This window comes from Panthera pardus, unplaced genomic scaffold (genome assembly GCF_024362965.1).
Source record: "Panthera pardus isolate Hobbes unplaced genomic scaffold, ASM2436296v1 HiC_scaffold_22, whole genome shotgun sequence".
NCBI classification, from domain to species: Eukaryota; Metazoa; Chordata; class Mammalia; order Carnivora; family Felidae; genus Panthera; species Panthera pardus.
The window spans coordinates 29542374-29561239 of NW_026526788.1; the positions used below are offsets into that span (position 1 = coordinate 29542374).

General features: G+C 37.6%; 2 protein-coding genes across 5 annotated transcripts in view; both read left to right on the forward strand.

The window, feature by feature from the left end:
- STOX1 (storkhead box 1) overlaps positions 1 to 1613 on the forward strand; it is a 58392-nt gene extending 56779 nt beyond the window's left edge. Inside the window, exon 4 of the mRNA XM_019444364.2 lies at positions 1412 to 1613. Coding sequence (XP_019299909.2) covers positions 1412 to 1436 — 25 coding nt within the window. The 3' untranslated portion in view covers positions 1437 to 1613. The remainder of the gene's footprint in view (positions 1 to 1411) is intronic.
- Positions 1614 to 2501: 888 nt separating this feature from the next.
- The window catches only part of DDX50 (DExD-box helicase 50), a 32564-nt gene continuing 16199 nt past the window's right edge, over positions 2502 to 18866 (forward strand). The window contains exons 1-10 of one of the 4 annotated variants that reach the window (XM_019444367.2): positions 2597 to 2695; positions 5260 to 5417; positions 5701 to 5810; positions 6172 to 6471; positions 9450 to 9525; positions 9890 to 10068; positions 11557 to 11674; positions 11791 to 11976; positions 12462 to 12607; positions 17110 to 17259. In XM_019444367.2, the coding sequence (XP_019299912.1) occupies positions 6280 to 6471; positions 9450 to 9525; positions 9890 to 10068; positions 11557 to 11674; positions 11791 to 11976; positions 12462 to 12607; positions 17110 to 17259 (1047 nt within the window). In that variant the 5' untranslated portion in view covers positions 2597 to 2695; positions 5260 to 5417; positions 5701 to 5810; positions 6172 to 6279. Of the gene's footprint in view, positions 2696 to 5259; positions 5418 to 5700; positions 5811 to 6171; positions 6472 to 9449; positions 9526 to 9889; positions 10069 to 11556; positions 11675 to 11790; positions 11977 to 12461; positions 12608 to 17109; positions 17260 to 18866 lie in introns of all 4 variants that reach the window. The other 3 variants (XM_019444366.2, XM_019444368.2, XM_019444365.1) reach the window with 3 other exon arrangements.

An 18866-nucleotide genomic window follows, 5' to 3' on the forward strand; every position in this document is an offset into this window, starting at 1 on the left:
AAGCATGGTAGTTCAGTTCCTTTTGTCACATAAAACTGAAATGCAGATGCAAAATGACTTTTTCTTTTTAACTTTCTATTTTTTAACTATGGAGTAAAAAAACCCAAAAGCAAAAAAAACCCCTAGCCCTGTAGGCTTGAGAAGGACGAGAGAGGCAAGTGTAAGTCCTCTTTCTATCTTCCAAGATCAGACAAGATTGGGCATGTTCAGGGTAGTATGGTCGTAGACCTCTTATTTTTATATTTAAGGTCATAGAGTTTAAGGAGCTGAAACCAAAGGCAAGATAAATCTTTATAGAATCGAGAAACAGATGAGGTATTCTCTTAAATTTTAAGAAATTATATCAGTGATTTTGGTAAGATATTTTGGAAAATAAACATATTCTAATATTATATTTTGAATTACTTGTACATTTAAATTATGCTACTCCTTCATGTCCTCTCCAATAGATTTTATTATCAGATACAAATCTCTTGAGAGTTATAGTGGGAACAAATATGAAAGAAAAAAAAGAATTCTCCATCCCTTCATTACCATTCCCAAGTTTTCTAGTTGAGGTCCCTGGAGAACATATAGTTACCCAAATTTGGTAGTACTTAATTTTTTTCCAGCTAAGCCACAGCTTGGGAAGTTAGTTATGACTTGGTTTAAGACACCAGAGATTTGATTCAAGGAGTTTGGGGCTTAGAAAGGCGAGGGTTGTAGAATGTCCTAAATCACAGGTCATTCTGAAAAACACTAATATGCTTGTTAGTCTCTGGCATAGGGAGAGTTGAACAGTCTAGTCCTTTTTATTTCCATACCTGCTGTAAGACCTCTGATAGAAAAATGAATGCCAAAAATAGAATCTAGAGGAGCTAAAAACTTTACCTCCTCTATATTTGGTCTTTAACCACAACATACTAACATCTGTTCCTATTATTTTCCCAATGTTGCATGTGTGAAGTTGCCACATCCACTCCATGTTCCTATGCACCTCAGGCTCTGTTGTAGGGCTACAAAGACCTTACAATGGTAGAACTGGGGTGGGTGTACGAGAATGGTAGAAAAGGATTTACATCTAGAGATGCACAGCGATTCTCATACTCGAGAGAGATGCATTTTTTCCACTATCTTTTGCTGACACTCTTTGTTCACAGTATGGAACCCATAAGGTGACTTTTAGATACACAGTCCTTTGACTTCAGGCCAATCCACAATAGCGCAGAAGGCCTGTAGCAATCATTTGTGGTTTCAGCTATTCTGGACCGATAGTTTGGGGCAACTCCATGATGTATATAGCAATACGTAATGTTGCCAAGACACAAGCCTGATGCCAAGGTAACAAGGCTGGTGTCTTAGAAATTGTCAAGTGGTTGTGAAGTGCCCCTGCACCTACAATCTCAGTTTGGGTTCTCATTCTCCACTCAAGGGCAGCTGAGGTGAAGAGATCATGAAGAGATAAAGAAATGGCTTTGAAAAAGAACGCTAACCAGCCGGCACCAGTGGCGGAAGAAAAGAAGTATGCTAAGGAATCAACCTTTTGTGTTGTCGAAAGGTTTCCAGTTTTGTATGAGGTTGTAATTTAGGGGCGGTTAATCTCCAATAAAATAAAATCCTTTTATTCACTGCAACTACGTCATCTGTCGAAGACATTTAGGCTTGTTTTTCTCTCTACGTTTCTCCCGAGTTTTCCTAGTTATTATTTCATGGGAGCATCTTCCCCCAAACGCTTTGCGAAACAATGTCTTTATGTTGGTGTGCCAAGAGAGCACTGATCGCAGATGCGTTCTCTCTAGTCCTGACTATGCCACGAACTGGTTTTGTGTCTTCAGACCCGTAAATCCCTTTCTCGGGGTTTAGTTTCCCCTCAGTCACTGGGGAGTGTGGAAAGAACCTAAAATGAACCAAGGACCTATTTCCTGACTAAAACTTAAGACTTGAGAAACGACTGTCCAGCCCTGACCCTCACTTCAAGCCCCCCTAGCCCACTCCAGACCCCACCAACCCCTTCCCAAGAGCGCCGGACTGCCGGCTTCGCGCAAAGCCGTTAGACGTTAACGCCTCACCCCGAAATGGGCGGGCTGAGGCCTGCAGCTTCCGGCGGCGAATGGCGAGGAGGCGCGTGGCGCTCCCCACCGGCCCTGCTCGGGCCTGCCCACGCACCATCCCGCAGCGGGCGGGCCCCTCTCCGCCGCAGTTCAGGGCCTTCTCAGCCCCAGCAGTGCTCCCTGGAAAGCCCCAAAGCGACTCCGCGGGGCCGAGGAAGACTGTTCGGAGTGGGGGAGGGGGAGAGAAGGCGAGGAAAGAAAACCCGCATCATTTTATGCTAATCAGTTTGCTCATCCTTTATGGAGATTGGCCAGGGTTTTACCCTAGCAGCCAATCATTTTAGAACAAGGGTGGGCCAGTCGAGATCGCTCACACTCATTGGATGGAAGGTTGCAACGCAAAGGATGAGTTTAAACCGAGAGTATCCGGGATTATTTTTCCCCGCCGCGCGGTGCGTGTCCCGGAAGTGACGTAGGCCCTGGCCGGGCGGCCGCCCTGCCCCCGCTTCCTTTCACGCTGCCGCTGCCCGTAGGTGGTTGTGGCCACCGAGCCCAGGAGGAGGCGGCGGCGGCGAATGATGCCTGGGAAACTCCTCTGGGGGGACATTATGGAGCTGGAGGCACCCTTGGAGGAGACCGAGAGCCAAAGGAAGGAGAGGCAAAAGGTGCGCTGGATGGGCCGCGCCTCCTTTTGGGCTGCGCCGGCTTGGGCGGGGAGGGGAGCTGTCTCTGATCTGATGGCCTGTCAGAACCTGGCCGGAGCATCCCAGGGCCTCCCCTCGCGCAGCCGTCGTCCCTCCTGAATGGTCATTCCGGAACCATTCCCATCTCCGCACCCCGAACCTGGAGAAGGGCTGCACTAGGCTTTGGCCGGGCCTCCAGTGCTCCCTCAGCCCTTCCCGTCGGCGACTACGAGATGGGCAGACTCAAGTTCCCATCGCCGTGGAATCTGTTCTTTCTTTCCTCTCCTTGCTTAAGCAGCGAGGCCTGTTACTTGGTTCTTGTTGGCCGCGTTAGAAGATGGTTAAGAAAATGGTTGCCTTGAATATGTGTTACTTCTCCGTCAGCCCGACCTGTGAGCGAGAATCTTGGGGAAAGCGATCTTAGGTTTACAAACCTCGAGAGCCAGTCTCTAGAGGCTTAAGGAAGAGTGTCACAGCCGACATTCCCAGGATTTGGCTGTGATGGAGATCGTGTGGGTTGTTTTACTAGTAGGCTTTACTGTTAGTATTTTCATTTAGACCCCAAGTGTTTAATGAGCTTAATTTGTGCCACACTCTTTGCTGGGCACCACAGGATTTAAATAAGTCCCTGCCCTCAAGGACCCCGTAGAGTTGTTGTAGAGAATTCCCACCCTAAACCTCAAAAAAAAAAAAAAAAAAAAAAAAGAGAGACCCAGAGAAAAGAAAACAGAGCTAAGGTGGGTGAGGAAACTGTATTTGAAGGCTGACATTTGACAAAAAAAATGAAAATACTCTGTATAGCCCCAGAGAGCAGAACCTACCTTACCTTATCACCAAGGTAAAACTTTGCCATTCCAGCCAAGCGGTTATTTTTTTTAATCATGGTGAAATACATACGACATAAAATTTGCCATTTTAACTATCTTAGAGTGTACAGTTTTGTAGCATTAAGTACATTCACATTCTGCAGCCATCACCACCATGCATCTCCAGAACTTTTTCATCCTCTAAACTGAAACTCTGTTCTCATTAAACACCAACTCCCCGTTGCCCACTCCCCTCAGTCCCTAACAATCTCCATTTTACTTTCTGTCTCTGTGAATTTGACTTCTCTAGATCCCTTATGTAAGTGGAATCACCAAGCAGTTATTTTAATTTTGGCTCCTCCTGAAATACCTCTCCTTTTGCATTCAAATCCTGTCTCTCTGTCAAGGTTTAGTTTGTATGTGTTTTCTAAACACTCCAGTATACACATCCAGTAATCTCATTCCCCTTTGAAGTCTTGTTCCAGTGCCGTCTTTATCATTCGATTGGTATCTATTCTGTGCTGCTTTGTAAAGTTAGCTCACTTTTCTTGTGTGTTCTTCTCAAATGTTTCCAAAGATTCTTGAGGTAAGTGGCCATATATTTGTCCATCCGTACATATTAGTACATTCTTGTAAATTGATGGCTTTCACATTGTACGTTCTCCAGAAATACTTGTTGATTTTTCTTTCACTGTGAGGGATAACTAAAGATTTGGAAACAGATCAGAGTACCAGCTAACAAACACAGAGCATTTGGGTAGTGATCTGGCATTGAGTTGAAGACAACTACGGATTTGGATTTGTAGAACTATGAAGCTGGGCCGTATGTTCTCAAAACTGGAGTGCAGGGGAGGAAGGAATCATGGAAGTGTTGAAACCATGAAAATGGTATGAAAGCGTACACGGAGAACGTAGACTTAAGGAGCATCTACAGAAGGAGGCGGGAGAGGAATCATTAGGGTAGAGGTAAGAGGATAAGGAGGGAATATAGAGTGTCATGGAAGCCAAGGAAGTGAAGAGTGTCAAGCACTATGGATCTGATGTGGAACAGTGTATTTCATCACCTTGCGATATCTCTGGGCTTGGACTTAAAGGCCTCTCTTTACCTTGCTTCATTTCCCTCAAGTACATGGCCCCAAAGCATTTCTAACCCCAAGGCTGGCTCTGTAAATAACCTTGTTTTTCTTTGGAACTTATTGATTTGGGGAGATGTGGGTTAGTTCAGTTAATGAAAGATCAAATGTTTAACATGTAACTGTATAATTTATGTTAATGTAAAGCTCTACTGTTTACAGAGCATTTTCACATATGTTATTCCGTTTTCACAACATCTCCATTTTATGGATGAGAAAATTGTATGTGAAAGTACTTTGTAAAATTTATGTAAATCACGGTCAAAATTTTGGTGGCAGTAGTGTTTGTTACCACTAATAACTATTACCTAATTTATTTTGAACATTTGACCAGGTAATTCTGAAGTGCTAAATTGCCAAATAATTTTTGCTGTTTGCAAATATTAAAACACTGGTCACCAGTTTGGCATTTTAGAAGTAAAGTTGCAGAGTAGTCTTTTTTTTTTTTTTTTTTAAAGTTGTATTAATTAACAAAAAAACTTTTTTAAAAGTTTCCAGGGTTACTAATATACTTGTCTTTCCATGGGAATATAACGATTGGAGCTTTACATGAATTATTTAGGTTTTTTTTTTTGTTTTGTTTATTCGTTAACCTATTAATTATCAGAGTTCAGAGAGGAAGCATGATGTGAAAAGAGCATGGGCTTTCAAATCAGACAGAGCTTGATTTCTAGAACTTCCACTTGAAGGAAATCCTGCATGTGAGTCTTTGGCAAGTTATTTACCTCTAAGAACTTCCGTTTCCTCATCTGTACTATGGCAAAGGTAATACAGGTTCGCTATCCCTTATCCAAAATCCTTGGGGCTAGATTTGTTTTGGAATTCAGAATTTTGGGGGCTTTTAAAAGGGTAACACCCCAGTAGGGCTTGGGGCCCCCAACCTATGATCAAACACCTTAATATTAAATATGAATATGCATACTAAGTGGAATAAGTAAAGGTTAAAAATACCCTCACATCAGTTTGAGTCAAATTTTTCCATCAAATGAGTTCAGGTTAGGTAAGGTTTTGTCTCCAAATAAGTTACCAAAAAACTTTCGGTTTTCAGAGCTTTATGGATATCGGAATTTCGGATAAGGGATTATGGACCTGTACTTCCCTTATAGGGTTGTTATGAAGATTTAAACAAGATAAGCCGAAAGCATTACACAGTGCTGGGTAGGTACTCAATAATATTAACTTTTTTTTTTTCTCTTGGAGATATTAGAAGTTTTTGTTTTTGGATTTGGATATGTTTTTTAATTTACAGATCTCGGGTTCTCATCTTTTTCTGAAAGGAGGTATTTTGATTTCCCTTAAATCATGTAATGGGATTAGAGAGGGGCTAGAGGCCAAGTCTTGAGAATGCAAGAGATGGGATGAGAAAGAACGCAATAGGTGAGGCTTAGGCTTGACATTAGCAACCAGTTGATTTTTTACCAGGTAACTTTTCAAGGTGGTTGGGGGTCACTCTCTAACTTCTCTAGAGTCTTAGGAGACCTTGTGACCCTCTTGTCACTGCTTCTTTGTTTTTCCACAGAGTGATAGAAGGAAATCAAGGCACCATTATGACTCAGACGAGAAATCAGAAACAAGAGAAAATGGTGTGGCAGATAACTTGGATGCTCCCAAGCCCAAAAAAGCTAAAATGAAAGAGAAGCTAAATGGAGACACTGAAGAAGGATGTAATAATAGACTTTCAGATGAATTTTCTAAATCTCATAAGTCAAGAAGAAAAGATCTGTCAAATGGAGATATTGATGAATATGAAAAAAAATCAAAGCGAGTGTCATCCTTAGATAGTTCTACTCATAAATCAAGTGATAATAAACTAGAGGAGGTATGGATACTTTTTGTTTTGCATTTGCCTTTATCCTTGAAATACAGGTTAATTTGATCTTTTAGACCAATTAGAATTGATTCCATGATGTTTCCTGCTTAGTGTCCAATACCCTCAATTGGACAGGGAATCTGTACAACTGAAACTGGAAACTTTTTTCCTTTGTCCCTTGTTTCTGTCATTGTATTTTGTTTTTCTTGGGGTGGAGGTTGGGGGAATGGTCAAATGTAAACCTTTCCTATGCATTTGGGTTCCTAAATAGTTTTTCCAAATTGCTTATTGATGGTGATCTGCTTGCATTTCTTATGGTTATTTCAGTCCCTACCAGTACTCATGAATTGACATCTGACTTCCTGAAACAAGGTACATAAAGCCTCTTGACTTTGTGTATTTTGCCTTCTGCTTTTTGTGCTTCTGTAACAATAGCAACTTTAAGTGATCTTTAGGTCATATTGTAACTCAAAAGCTGTTTGCATTTTTAAACAGAAATGAACCATATAAAAATGAACTGAAGAAATCTGTTTTCCAGGGTATTAATTTTTGGGGAGTTTAGAAAACATGCTTAGCATAGAATTTGTATTCCTGAACCCATTGCTTTTGCCTTTATCTGTTAGAACAGATATTTTCTTGCACAGAATTTGTCCAATTTGTTCTTGCAGTTTTCCTCTAGCAGAGTTCATAGGTTTACCTAGGTATTATAAACTGTCAGTTACTCAGGTCTTCAGACAGAAACAACTTTTGATAGTCTTAGTAATTCTTGGTATTAATAATTCCTTATATTTAATTTTCAAAAAATACTTATTTTTGGGAGAATGCAAGTGGGGTGGGGCAGAGAGAGTGGGACAGAGGATTGGAAGTGGGCTCCACACTGACAGGCTGACAGCAGCAAGCCTGTTGTGGGGCTTGAACTCACAATCGGTGAGATCATGACCTGAGCTGAAGTTGGACGTTCAACCGACAGAGCCACCTAGATGCCCCAATAATTCTTTATATATATATTTTTTTTAACGTTTATTCATTTTTGAGACAGAGAGAGACAGAGCATGAACGGGGGAGGGGCAGAGAGAGAGGGAGACACAGAATCCGAAACAGGCTCCAGGCTCTGAGCGGTCAGCACAGAGCCTGACACAGGGCTCGAACCCACGACCGCGAGATCGTGACCTGAGCCGAAGTCGGCCGCTTAACCGACTGAGCCACCCAGGCGCCCAAATTCTTTATATTTTAAAATCTGATGGTTGCCGATAATTTAAATAGGTCTTAGCCTAGCTTATTGTGTAAACTTTGGGGAAACATACTGAATTTTTGCCTTAAAATATGGTGTTTCTTTTACTTGGGAATTTGATATTTGTCAGGAAAGCACGTATGTTGAGAGTTGATCTAAATAAGGCCCACCAAGGAACCTGGAGTGGTTCAGTCGATTGTGCATCCAGCTTTTGATTTTGGCTGATGTCATGATCTCAGTGTTGTGAGATCAAGTCCCATTTTGGGCTCTGTGCTGAATGTGGAGTCTGCTTGGGATTCTCTCTCTCCCTCTCTCTTTGCTCCTGCCCTGCTCACACATGCTGTCACTCTTTCTCTCTTTCAAAATAAATAAGTAAATAAACATTAAAATAAATGAGGCCCTACAAGTTTGTATTGCTAGTGGCAAAATGTACAGAGTTGCTTTTGCTCTGTTGCGATTTTATGTGGTATAATGCTCTGTATTATAATAGGCTTAATTGTTTATTATTTTATTTAGATCATATTAGGGTTCAGGAGTTCTATTTGTAGGCAAGTGTCTTAAGGAGATAATCATGAGGTGTATAGGGTTGTATGAAACTCTTACTACAATGATGTTGATAATAGTGGAAAATTTATGCATTCTAAATGCCTACTAAATGCCTGATAGTAGGCAGTTGGTTTTAGAAAATATGCTACATTTATGCAATACATGACATCTATCCTGAAGGTCATAGAAGAATGTTAAAAAGGTGTTTAGTGTATCTTATTAAATGAAAGACACAGATTATAGAACAATATATACAGTATTATCCTATTTTAAAAAATTTATATGTGCATAGAGTGAGGATTGGAGGAGTGTCTGTTTCAAATGTGGTATCAGCTGACTGGATTATAGTTTTATTTCTGTTTATATGTGGTTTCTATAATGAAAATGTATTACTTTTGTAATAAAATTTTTTCTTTTAATTAAAAAAATGATAGCTTTGAGGTTTGCTTAAATAGCTTACAATTTCAGTTTGATATTATGTCTTTTATCTGGTTCTCTGTTTGAAAATTGCTATTGTGTATGGTTTTGGAACAACTTTCTTTAAACACACCAATAATAAACTTAACAGGTAGATAATATTGTCTTTCTTCTATATACATATTGACCAGTACACAAAGTTTTCAATAGATGTTAAATGATAATATCATGCTAACCTATGTATATGTTAAAGAAACTTTCAAGCTTGCAGGAACTTTGCTTTGTTTTGGTGACCTAAAACATGCTTTTTGGAGCCATAGAACAACTTTTTAACATTTATTTTTAGAAACAATGTATTTTTCTCATTGTGTAAAATTTTTTAGGATGGTTTATAAGGCTTCTGTTAGTCCTTGTAATTAATACTGCCTGTATCCGTGAATATGGCTTAGGTGATCAAATAGTGTTTTTGTAATGTTTCAGTCAAATGAAAATATATTTTAATTTATGTAGTAGCTGTATTTCCAAAGGGAGTTTTATGTGTGAGTGAATCATTTTTAAATGTACTATGGGAAAATGTATTAAGTAAACTTGGTATTTAAAGGGATGCTTTTGAAATTAAAAGAATTTTCCACTAATTGGTTGTGTAAGTTAATCTATACAATTTTTGCAAGTAGTAACTAACTTTGATTTGTTAGCTCATTTAGTAAAGCTAAAATTGGTAAATGAGTAAGAATCTAAATGCCTAGGTGAATATGAACTATTATTAGTTAGAACTTTGATTTCATTTTGACAGAGCCTAACACGTGAACAGAAAGAAGGAGCCTTCTCCAATTTCCCTATTTCTGAAGAAACTATAAAGCTTCTAAAAGGTACTATGAACTTTAATGGCTATACAACTAAAAATCTACAATTAGATTTTATAAGAATCTTTGCCTCTTCTTACCAAAAAGAGAATATAGAAAGTGTAAGAGAAATAAGCCCTTCTTTAATTGCAGTTATTTCTACATCATCCTTTTTGATATTCTGACCGGTTTTTGACTTTAATTGTATGTATCTGTCAAGAGTTCAGACCAATTTTTAAAAAATTCCTCTTTGGGGTAGGAATAACTGTAAATGTCACTAGGTGGTATATTTTTAGGCTGACATAGAGGAATCTGGATTGTCATTTTCAAATAAATATATTTTTTCCTAACGCTAGTCTTAAATATATTTCAATGAAATCTCATTTTACAGGTCGAGGGGTAACATATCTCTTTCCTATTCAAGTTAAGACCTTTGGTCCTGTATATGAAGGAAAAGATTTAATTGCTCAAGCACGGACAGGAACAGGAAAGACATTTTCTTTTGCTATCCCCTTGATTGAAAGACTCCAAAGAAATCAAGAGACAATTAAAAAAAGCCGCTCACCAAAGGTAACCATTATAGGGAGTAAAAGGTTTAAACATTACTCTAATGGTTAGGGAAAGAAAGAGTATACTGATCTTAAGTTCAAGAACCCCCGAGATAGAAAAGTTAGCTCTGTGGCATAAAGTAAAAATTTAGGTCCTAAAGCAAAAATTAGTGGATTTTTTAATATAAATCTCAAGCCGAATGAAGTAGTTATTACATGTGAGTGTAATGTGTATGGATCCATAGATGTCTTTGATAAAAATGTTTGTAAACATAGATGTTATAAAGCCAGCATGTCTAATTTTAGGTGTATTTATAGGGAATATATTTAGTGACCTTGTCTTCTTTTTTTTCAGTCTTGACCTTTGCTTTTAAACAATGAATTTGCTAAAGAGGTATTCATTTATTTGGTCATTCAGTTAATAATCAATATCATTTATTTCACTGGTTGATTTTTTTAAAGAAGAGATTATAGAAATGATATTGCTAGTCCATATGTTACTGGGGTATTAGAGATCTGTCTTAATGTATAAGTAGGAGAGAGCAGAGAGGACCTAATGAAATTTTAGCCTGAAATTTGATGTTTTTAGAACCTGTGTTCACTTTAAGGTTAATAAAATAAAAAAGAAAAAATCAGCATCATGATTTGAACAGATAATGTGACTAAAAGTAATTTGTTCTTTGAGATTCCTAAATGGTACTGCAATATGAAAGTAAATTCACATGTATGAGTATAATTAAGTCATAATGGTCTTGGATCAGGGTGGCCAACAGGAAAAACCTTTTTGAGAGAGTTTTGTTTCTTTGGTGAAATTAGGAAAGACTGCAAGTAGTAGAAATAGGACCCTGCCTTAAAAAGCTTTTATGCTAGAAGGGCGTTATTGGAGATTCCAGCTCCACCACTTCTAGCTGTTTGATCTTGGACAAGACTCGACTTCTCTAAGACTCAGGTTCCTCATCTGTAAAATTGTGATAATAATGCCACCTCACAGGGTTTTTGTGAGGCTCAAATTCTGTAATTTGGCCAAAGCACTAGTGGTTGGCTCGTAAACGTTTGTGTATTCATTTCACAAATACTTTTTGGGTATCTGTTCTGTGCCAGGCATGGTCTCAAGTGTAAGGAATTCAGTAACTTAAATTGACATAAATCCTTGCCTTCATGGCAGCTTATATTTTAGTGGGTGAGACAGACAATAAACAAAAAGGTAAAATATGAATATTTAATATGACATAAGTGTTCGGGAGAGACCGTTAAGGAGGGGTGGAGGATATGAAAAGAGAGTTAAGAATCTCATTGAGAAAGTGAATTTTGAAAAAAAAAACCTGAAGGAAGTGGGGAGGATATTATCAATATAAGCTGTTCTTGTTGGCATTGGTGCTGTGTCTTTAAATACTACGACTTTAATGTTTAGATTTCTAGTTTTAAATGCGCCTTAAAAAAAAAATCTTCTCATTTTGAATTTAGTTGTTTTTAGAAAAGTATCTTTTTATTTTTTAAATCTCTTGCTTAGGTACTTGTTTTGGCTCCTACAAGGGAACTGGCAAACCAAGTAGCCAAAGACTTCAAAGATATCACTAGGAAACTCAGTGTGGCGTGTTTTTATGGTGGAACATCCTATCAAAGCCAAAGTGAGTAAATATGTAAGAGGATAGTGCAAAGATCTACTTGCTACTTAAATCTAAGGAAATAATGTGAAAACGTATATTTGATTTTTATATGTTACGGTATTTCTCTCCTCTAACAGTTAATCATATTCGAAATGGTATTGACATCTTGGTTGGGACTCCTGGTCGTATCAAAGACCATCTGCAGAGTGGCCGATTAGATCTTTCTAAACTGCGCCATGTTGTACTTGATGAAGTGGATCAAATGTTAGATTTAGGATTTGCTGAACAAGTTGAAGATATCATCCATGAATCCTACAAAACTGGTATATCCTAATTCCAAATAAACACATTAGCAATTATTCTTTATCTAAAAGTTATGAATTTTTTATTTCATAATTATTATTACACTGTCCCCAGCCTTCAAACAGAACTAAAGTTATTTGGTATGTGTTCTCTTCCTAAACAAGAGAGTATGGTGACGTACTTTAACATATTTGTTAGCTTCCTACAGTTTCTTTCATCTATTATTTTTTATAGTCCATAGTTAGATTTACTAACTCATTTTTACTGATTTCTTTGATCATTGTCCCTTCTTAAATTCTCACCTTTTTTTCTGGGTTGAGTTTTCTTCATTTTTTCCCCTAATTTTGAAAGTTGAAAGTTTTAATAATTGCAGTGAAGTTCGTATGTTCAAATTTTACCCCAAGTTTTGAATTTTTAATTATTTCTTTAAAGTTTGGGGGGGGTTCAAGAGCTGACTACATCATGGATATTAAGAAAGCATTTGAATTCTTTTTGTTTATTTAAGATTCTGAAGACAATCCTCAGACTTTACTTTTTTCTGCAACTTGCCCACAATGGGTATACAAAGTTGCAAAAAAATACATGAAATCCAGATATGAACAGGTTGACCTTGTTGGAAAAATGACTCAAAAGGCTGCAACTACTGTGGAAGTAAGTAGCTTTCTAGCATGAGAGATTGTAGCTTTTAGTTGGTATTTGAAATTTGTTGAAGCTAAACTTTTAAGTTTTAGGTACCAGTTCAGGCCAAATCTCTTTTTTCACCTTTAGTCAGTAAGATACCTATGTATTTCTATGGTCTGAGATTAAGGAGCAGAATAGAATAAGTAGAAGAAAATATGTAAATAAGCAAGTCCTAACAGGAGATACTCTACAAGCAGCCATAGGGAAGGACTTGAAGTATGTGGAAAGTGACAAAGGAGACAGTTTATATCAATATGAAGAGAAGAGTGCTGATAATAGTTAGAGCTTCATCTCATACCCTATACCAAAAAAGGTCTCAAAAGAATTTTAAAAAGTGAACCGTAAAATTTAAAGCAGGTGTAGATGAACAATTTTTTGATTTCATGGAAGGGAAAGCTTTTCTAAACATAAAGTCAGAAGGAAAATGTTGATAATTTTCACTCCATAAAAATTTAAATCAGTAGTATATATATTTTTAAAAAGAATGAAAGAGGTGCCTGACTGGCTCAGTTGGTAGTGCATGTGACGTTTGATCTCAGGGTTTTGAGTTCCAGCCCTGCATTGGACTTAGAGCTGATTTGCAAAAACAAACAAACAAACAAACAAAAGACACAAAAAAGAAAGGATTAAAGATGGCATTTGCATTATTTATGGTAGGTACCATCTATGTCACTTTCCGTTTAATAGATGTACATATATATATGTATGTATATATATGCAAATAAAAATAGGCTAAACAATGGTATAATGTATAAGTACAATGGAATGGTTAAAAAGAATGAATTTGAGTGATAAAAGCCAAATTACAAAGTGATATGTACAGAATTACACTGTATTTTTGTGTGTACAAAAAATACACAAATAATGCTAAATGGATTCTTTAGGTATTTATGTAAATGTATAAAGATAGTTTGGAAGGATAAACATCAAACCAATAATTACTTTTGGGAAAGAAGATTTTTATAGTATGGGATAGTCAAAGGAAACTCTTACATTTTGTAATGGTTGAAAATTTTATGAGAATACAATGCATCAGTGAAAAAAATTGATTAAGGAAGTTTTCAAACATATGCAGAAATCGAATATTATAAGGGACTCGATGTACCCATCACCAGGCTTTTTTTTTTTTCTTTTAATGTTTATTTTATTTTTGAGAGAGAGAGAGAGAGAGAGACAGCAAGAGCAGGGGAGGGGCAGAGAGAGAGGGAGACTGAGAATCCCACGCAGGCTCTGTGCTGTCAGCGCAGAAACTGCTGTGGGGCTCAAATCCATGAACTGTGCGACCATGACCTGAGCTGAATCCCAAGAGTCTGACGCTTAACCCGCTGAGCACCCAGGGGCCCTCATCACCAGGCTTTAATGATGATCTTTTCTATACCCCCATACATTCTTCATTCCTACATTGGAAGCATTCTTGTCGTCATTTCATCTTCATGTAATTGTTTATATTTTGAAAAGAATAAGTGTTCTTTAAAAAACAAAACAAAAATTACAAAGTTATCACATTAGAAAAAAACCCAATAATTTAATATTATTGAATATCTAGTGCCCTTGTTACCTTAGTTGTCTTTTTTTTTTTATATAGTTTCAGTTTGGATCCAAATAAGATCTTTGAATTGCCACTGGTTTATATTTCTCTTAAATCTTATAATCTACAGGTTCCTCTGTCACTTTATTTTTACAGTTTTTTTTTGTTAAAAGGACATGATCATTTTTCAAATGATACATTTCCCACAGTCTTAATTTTGGTAATTGGCAACCCTGTGGTGTTATTTAACATGTTATTCCGCTTTCATTTTCCTGTGAATTGATGTTTGGATTGTGAGGCTTGGTCAGATTTAGGTTCTTGTTTTGTTTTGTTTTTTAAACCATGGTGAAGAAGCAGGAGTGTCATAGGTGGTACAAAAGATTCTTCATTTTCTTTGTTCTTTTCTCTATTTTCCAGGTGCTGTGTAATTAATTTGTGTTATATTTTATTATAATTTTTTTAAAGTTTATTTTGAGAGAGAGTGCGTGCGCATGTGTGCGCACACCTGTGGGAGCAGGGAAGGGGCAGAGAGAGAGGGTGAGAGAGAGAATCCCAAGCAGGCTCTGCCCTATCAGCATGGAACCTGACTTGGGGCTCGAACCATAAATCACATCATGACCTGAGCTGACATCAATTGTTGGCCACTTAACAGACTGAGAGCCACCCAGATGCCCTATTTTTATTATTATTATTTTAAATGTTTATTTATTTTGAGAGAGAGAGAGAGAGAGCATGCACATACCTGCACAAGTGGGTAAGGGCAGAGAGAGAATCTCAAACTGAGCGTGGAGCCTGACCTGGGGCTTGATTTTATGTCTGTGAGATACGAGATCACGACCTGAGCCGATATCAAGTCTCATGTTTTTTTTTGTTTTTCTTGTTTTCTTTTTAAATGTTTATTTTTGAGAGAGAGACAGAGACAGAGTGCAAGTGGGGATGGGCAGAGAGAGAGGGAGACACAGAATCTGAAGCAGGCTTTAGGCTCTGAGCTGTCAGCACAGAGCCTGAGGCGGGGCTTGAACTCATGCCACGAGATCATGACCTGAGCTGCAGTTGGACGCTCAACCAATTGAGCCACCCAAGTGCTCCAAGAGTCGGATGTTTAACCTACTGAGCCATCCAGGTGCCCCTGTATTACGTTTTAAAAACAATTTTATTGAGATATAATACATGTTAAAGTGCACAGATTTAGAATATACAATAGCAATTGAAATATAATACATGTTAAAATGCACAGATTTAGAATACACAATTTTATCCCGAGCGTTTTTAAAAGATTTTTATTTTTATTTTTTAAAATATTTTTAAAGTTTATTTATTTATTTATTTTGAGAGAAAGAAAGCCTGTGAGAGTGGGGGAGGCAGAGAGCAATTGAGAGAGAGAGAATGAATCTCAAGCAGACTCCATACTCAGTGTGGAGCCTGATTAAAGATTTTATTTTCTTTAAAAAATTTTTTTTTAATGTTTATTTTTTTGAGAGAGCGCGAGCAGGGGAAGGGCAGAGAGAGAAGGAAACCCAGAATCTGAAGCAGGCTCCAGGCTCAGAGCTGTCAGCACAGAGCCTGACGTGGGGCTCAAACTCACAGACCGCGAGATCATGACCTGAGCCGAAGCTGGATGCTTAACTGACTGAGCCACCACGCGCCCCTACAGATTTTATTTTTTAAGTTATCTCTATACCCAGGATGGGGCTTGAACTCACAACCTGGAGTTTAAGTGTCACATGCTCTACTAACTGAGCCAGCCAGGTACCCCTCCCAACATTTTGTCATGAAAATTTTCAAACACTGAAAAGTCAAAACAATTTTACAGTGAGCGCCCATATGCTCATATTATAAATTTATTATTTATTTATTTATTTATTTATTTATTTATTTTTATTTGAGAGAGTGTGCAAGAGGGGCAGAGGGAGAGAGAGAATCTTAAGCATGCTCCAAAGCTCAGTGCAGAGTCTGATGCAGGGCTTAATCCCACTACCCTGGGATCATGACCTGAGCCGAAATCAAGAGTCAGATGTTCAGCCAACTGAAACACCCAGTTTCAGTAGGCACCCCTACAAAGTTTCTGAGGCAAAATTCACAAAATTAACTGTATAACATGTATATATTCATAATGTTGTGCAACCATAGCTTTTGTCTACTTCCAAAACACATCATCACCCCAAAAGGAAACCCAATAATCATTAAGCAGTTGCTCCCCATCATCCCCTTTGCATAGCCTCTGGCATCACCAATCTGCTTTCTGTCCCTATGGACTTACCTATTCTTGATGCTTCATATAAATGTAGTCATACAGTACATGACCTTTTTGTGTTGGGCTTTTTTCAGTTAGCATATTTTTGGGTTTCATATGATATTTGCAGTTTTTAAAGATGAGATTTACATATTAAAAAGCCAGAATTTTAAGTGTATTTGTTTAGTTTTGACAAATTCATAAATGTATATAACCTAACCTCCTAACCACATGTAGAAATATTACCATCATCCCAGAAATTTCCCTCATGGCCCTGCTCAGTGAAGTCCCCCATCCAGGGACAGCCACTGTTCTGATTTTTTCTACATAGATTAGTTATGCCTATTCTAGAACTTGATATAAATGGAATCCTACTATGTGTGTTCTCTTTCTGTAAAACTTCATTTACCTAATGTGTTTTGAGATTAATCCCTATTGTTGCATGTATCAGTAGTTGATTCTTTTCTCTTTTAGTTTTTAGTTCCTTTTAATTACTGAGTAGTATTACATTGTATAAATATACTAGTTTATATATCCCTTCACCTATTGGTGGCCGTTTGTATATTGTTTTCAAATGGGGTTCAGAAGAATTGTCGTTTTATTGTCTCCCAGAAAGGCCAATTCTTGAACAGATTAGGAAAAAAATATACAAGGGAAGTCATTTTCACTAATTTTAATGAAACAGATAATTGGTATTTTCTTTCCTCAAAGCATTTGGCCATCCAGTGCCATTGGTCTCAGAGGCCAGCAGTTATTGGAGATGTCCTTCAAGTCTACAGTGGGTCTGAAGGGAGGGCTATTATTTTCTGTGAGACCAAAAAGAATGTAACTGAAATGGCCATGAATCCACACATAAAACAGGTAAGTCTTTTCTGATGCTTCTCTAATTGAGATTATAGGGATGACTCACTGAAGAAAAATATTGTCCTTTGTGGACCAGGTTTGACAGTATTTTTAGAATCGAATCTAATTCAGAAGGAAGTTATAGCCAACCTTTCATGATCTTTTAAGTCAGGATAGAATTCTTCCCATTTTCATGAGAAGGTTTTTCAAGACTTTGCATAAATTGATCTTGAAAATATAAAGGTTGAAACAAAATGAATTCCTGTGGGTAAGAGTGGGTAATAGTTGAAAGTTGTGTTATAAAATGAATTACAAATGTTTATTGAATGAATGGATCAACTGCAACAATTAACCTTATTTCATCCAAATGCCCACTCACTTCCTGCTCCTGAATTCTTTTTATGCAAACCCTGGATAACATATTATTACATATTATAAATTTTTGGGTATGTGTCTCTAAAAGAAAAGAATTTTTTTAAACCTATACTAATGTTACCACATCTAAAAAATTAATAGTAATTAATATTTTCAAATGTCAATTTGTGCTCAAATTGTGAATTGTCTCATGATTGCTTTTTTTCTTTTATAGTTTTTGTTTAAAAACATTTTTTTAAATGTTTGTTTAGTTTTGAGAGAGAGAGAGAGAGAGAGAGTACATGAGCAGGTGAGAGCCAGAGAGAGAGGGAGACACAGAATCTGGAGCAGGCTCCAGACTCTGAGCTGTTCCCACAGAGCCCCACGTGGGGCTCGAACTCCTAAACTGTGAGATCATGACTTGAGCTGAAGTTGGATGCTCAACCAACTGAGCCACCTAGGGGCCCCTATAGTTTTTGTTTTTATAGTTTTCTTTTGTGGATTCAAATAAGATTCGTAAATTGTGTGATTTTATTATATCTCTTTCTTTTTTTACTTTTTTTAATGTTTATTTTTGAGAGAGAGAGCATGAGTGGGGAGGGGCAGAGAGCGAGGGGGGACAGAGGATCTGAAGCTGGCTCTGTGCTGACAGCAGAGAGCCTGATGCGGGGTTTGAACTCAGGAACCGTGAGATCATGACCTGAGCTGAAGTTAGTCGCTTATCCAGCTGAGCCACCCAGGAACCCCTCAATATATCTCTTTAATGTATGGATTCCTTTCTCATCTGTTTTTTCTTGTAGCTTTTTTTCTCGTGTATTTTTTTTATTTTTTGAGAGCACAAGAGAGGCAGAGGGAGAGAGAGAATCTTAAGAATGTGGGGCTCAGTCTCACGAGTGTGAGATCATGACTTGAGCCAAGATTTAGAGTTGGACGCTCAACCAACTAAGCCACTCAGGTGCCTCATCTTTTTTGTTATTTAAAAAACCCAAGTTTCCATCATCTAGAGTATTGCTTCCCTGTGAAGTCATTTAACATGTTCCTCTGTCGTCTTCTGTATTTCTTGGAAATTCAGGTTTGTTTGTTTATTTAGGGCAAAACTATGTTATAAGAGTATATAATGCATAGTTCTTTCTCTTTAAAAACTCATAAAAAAGTTTTTAAACTTAAAAAAAACTCATAAAAAACTCTTTAGTTTTTATGTCAGTGTCTCTCCAGTCATTTTTGTTGTCTGAGAGTGGCATAGTAGATTCTTGAAGAAGGGCTTATGGAAA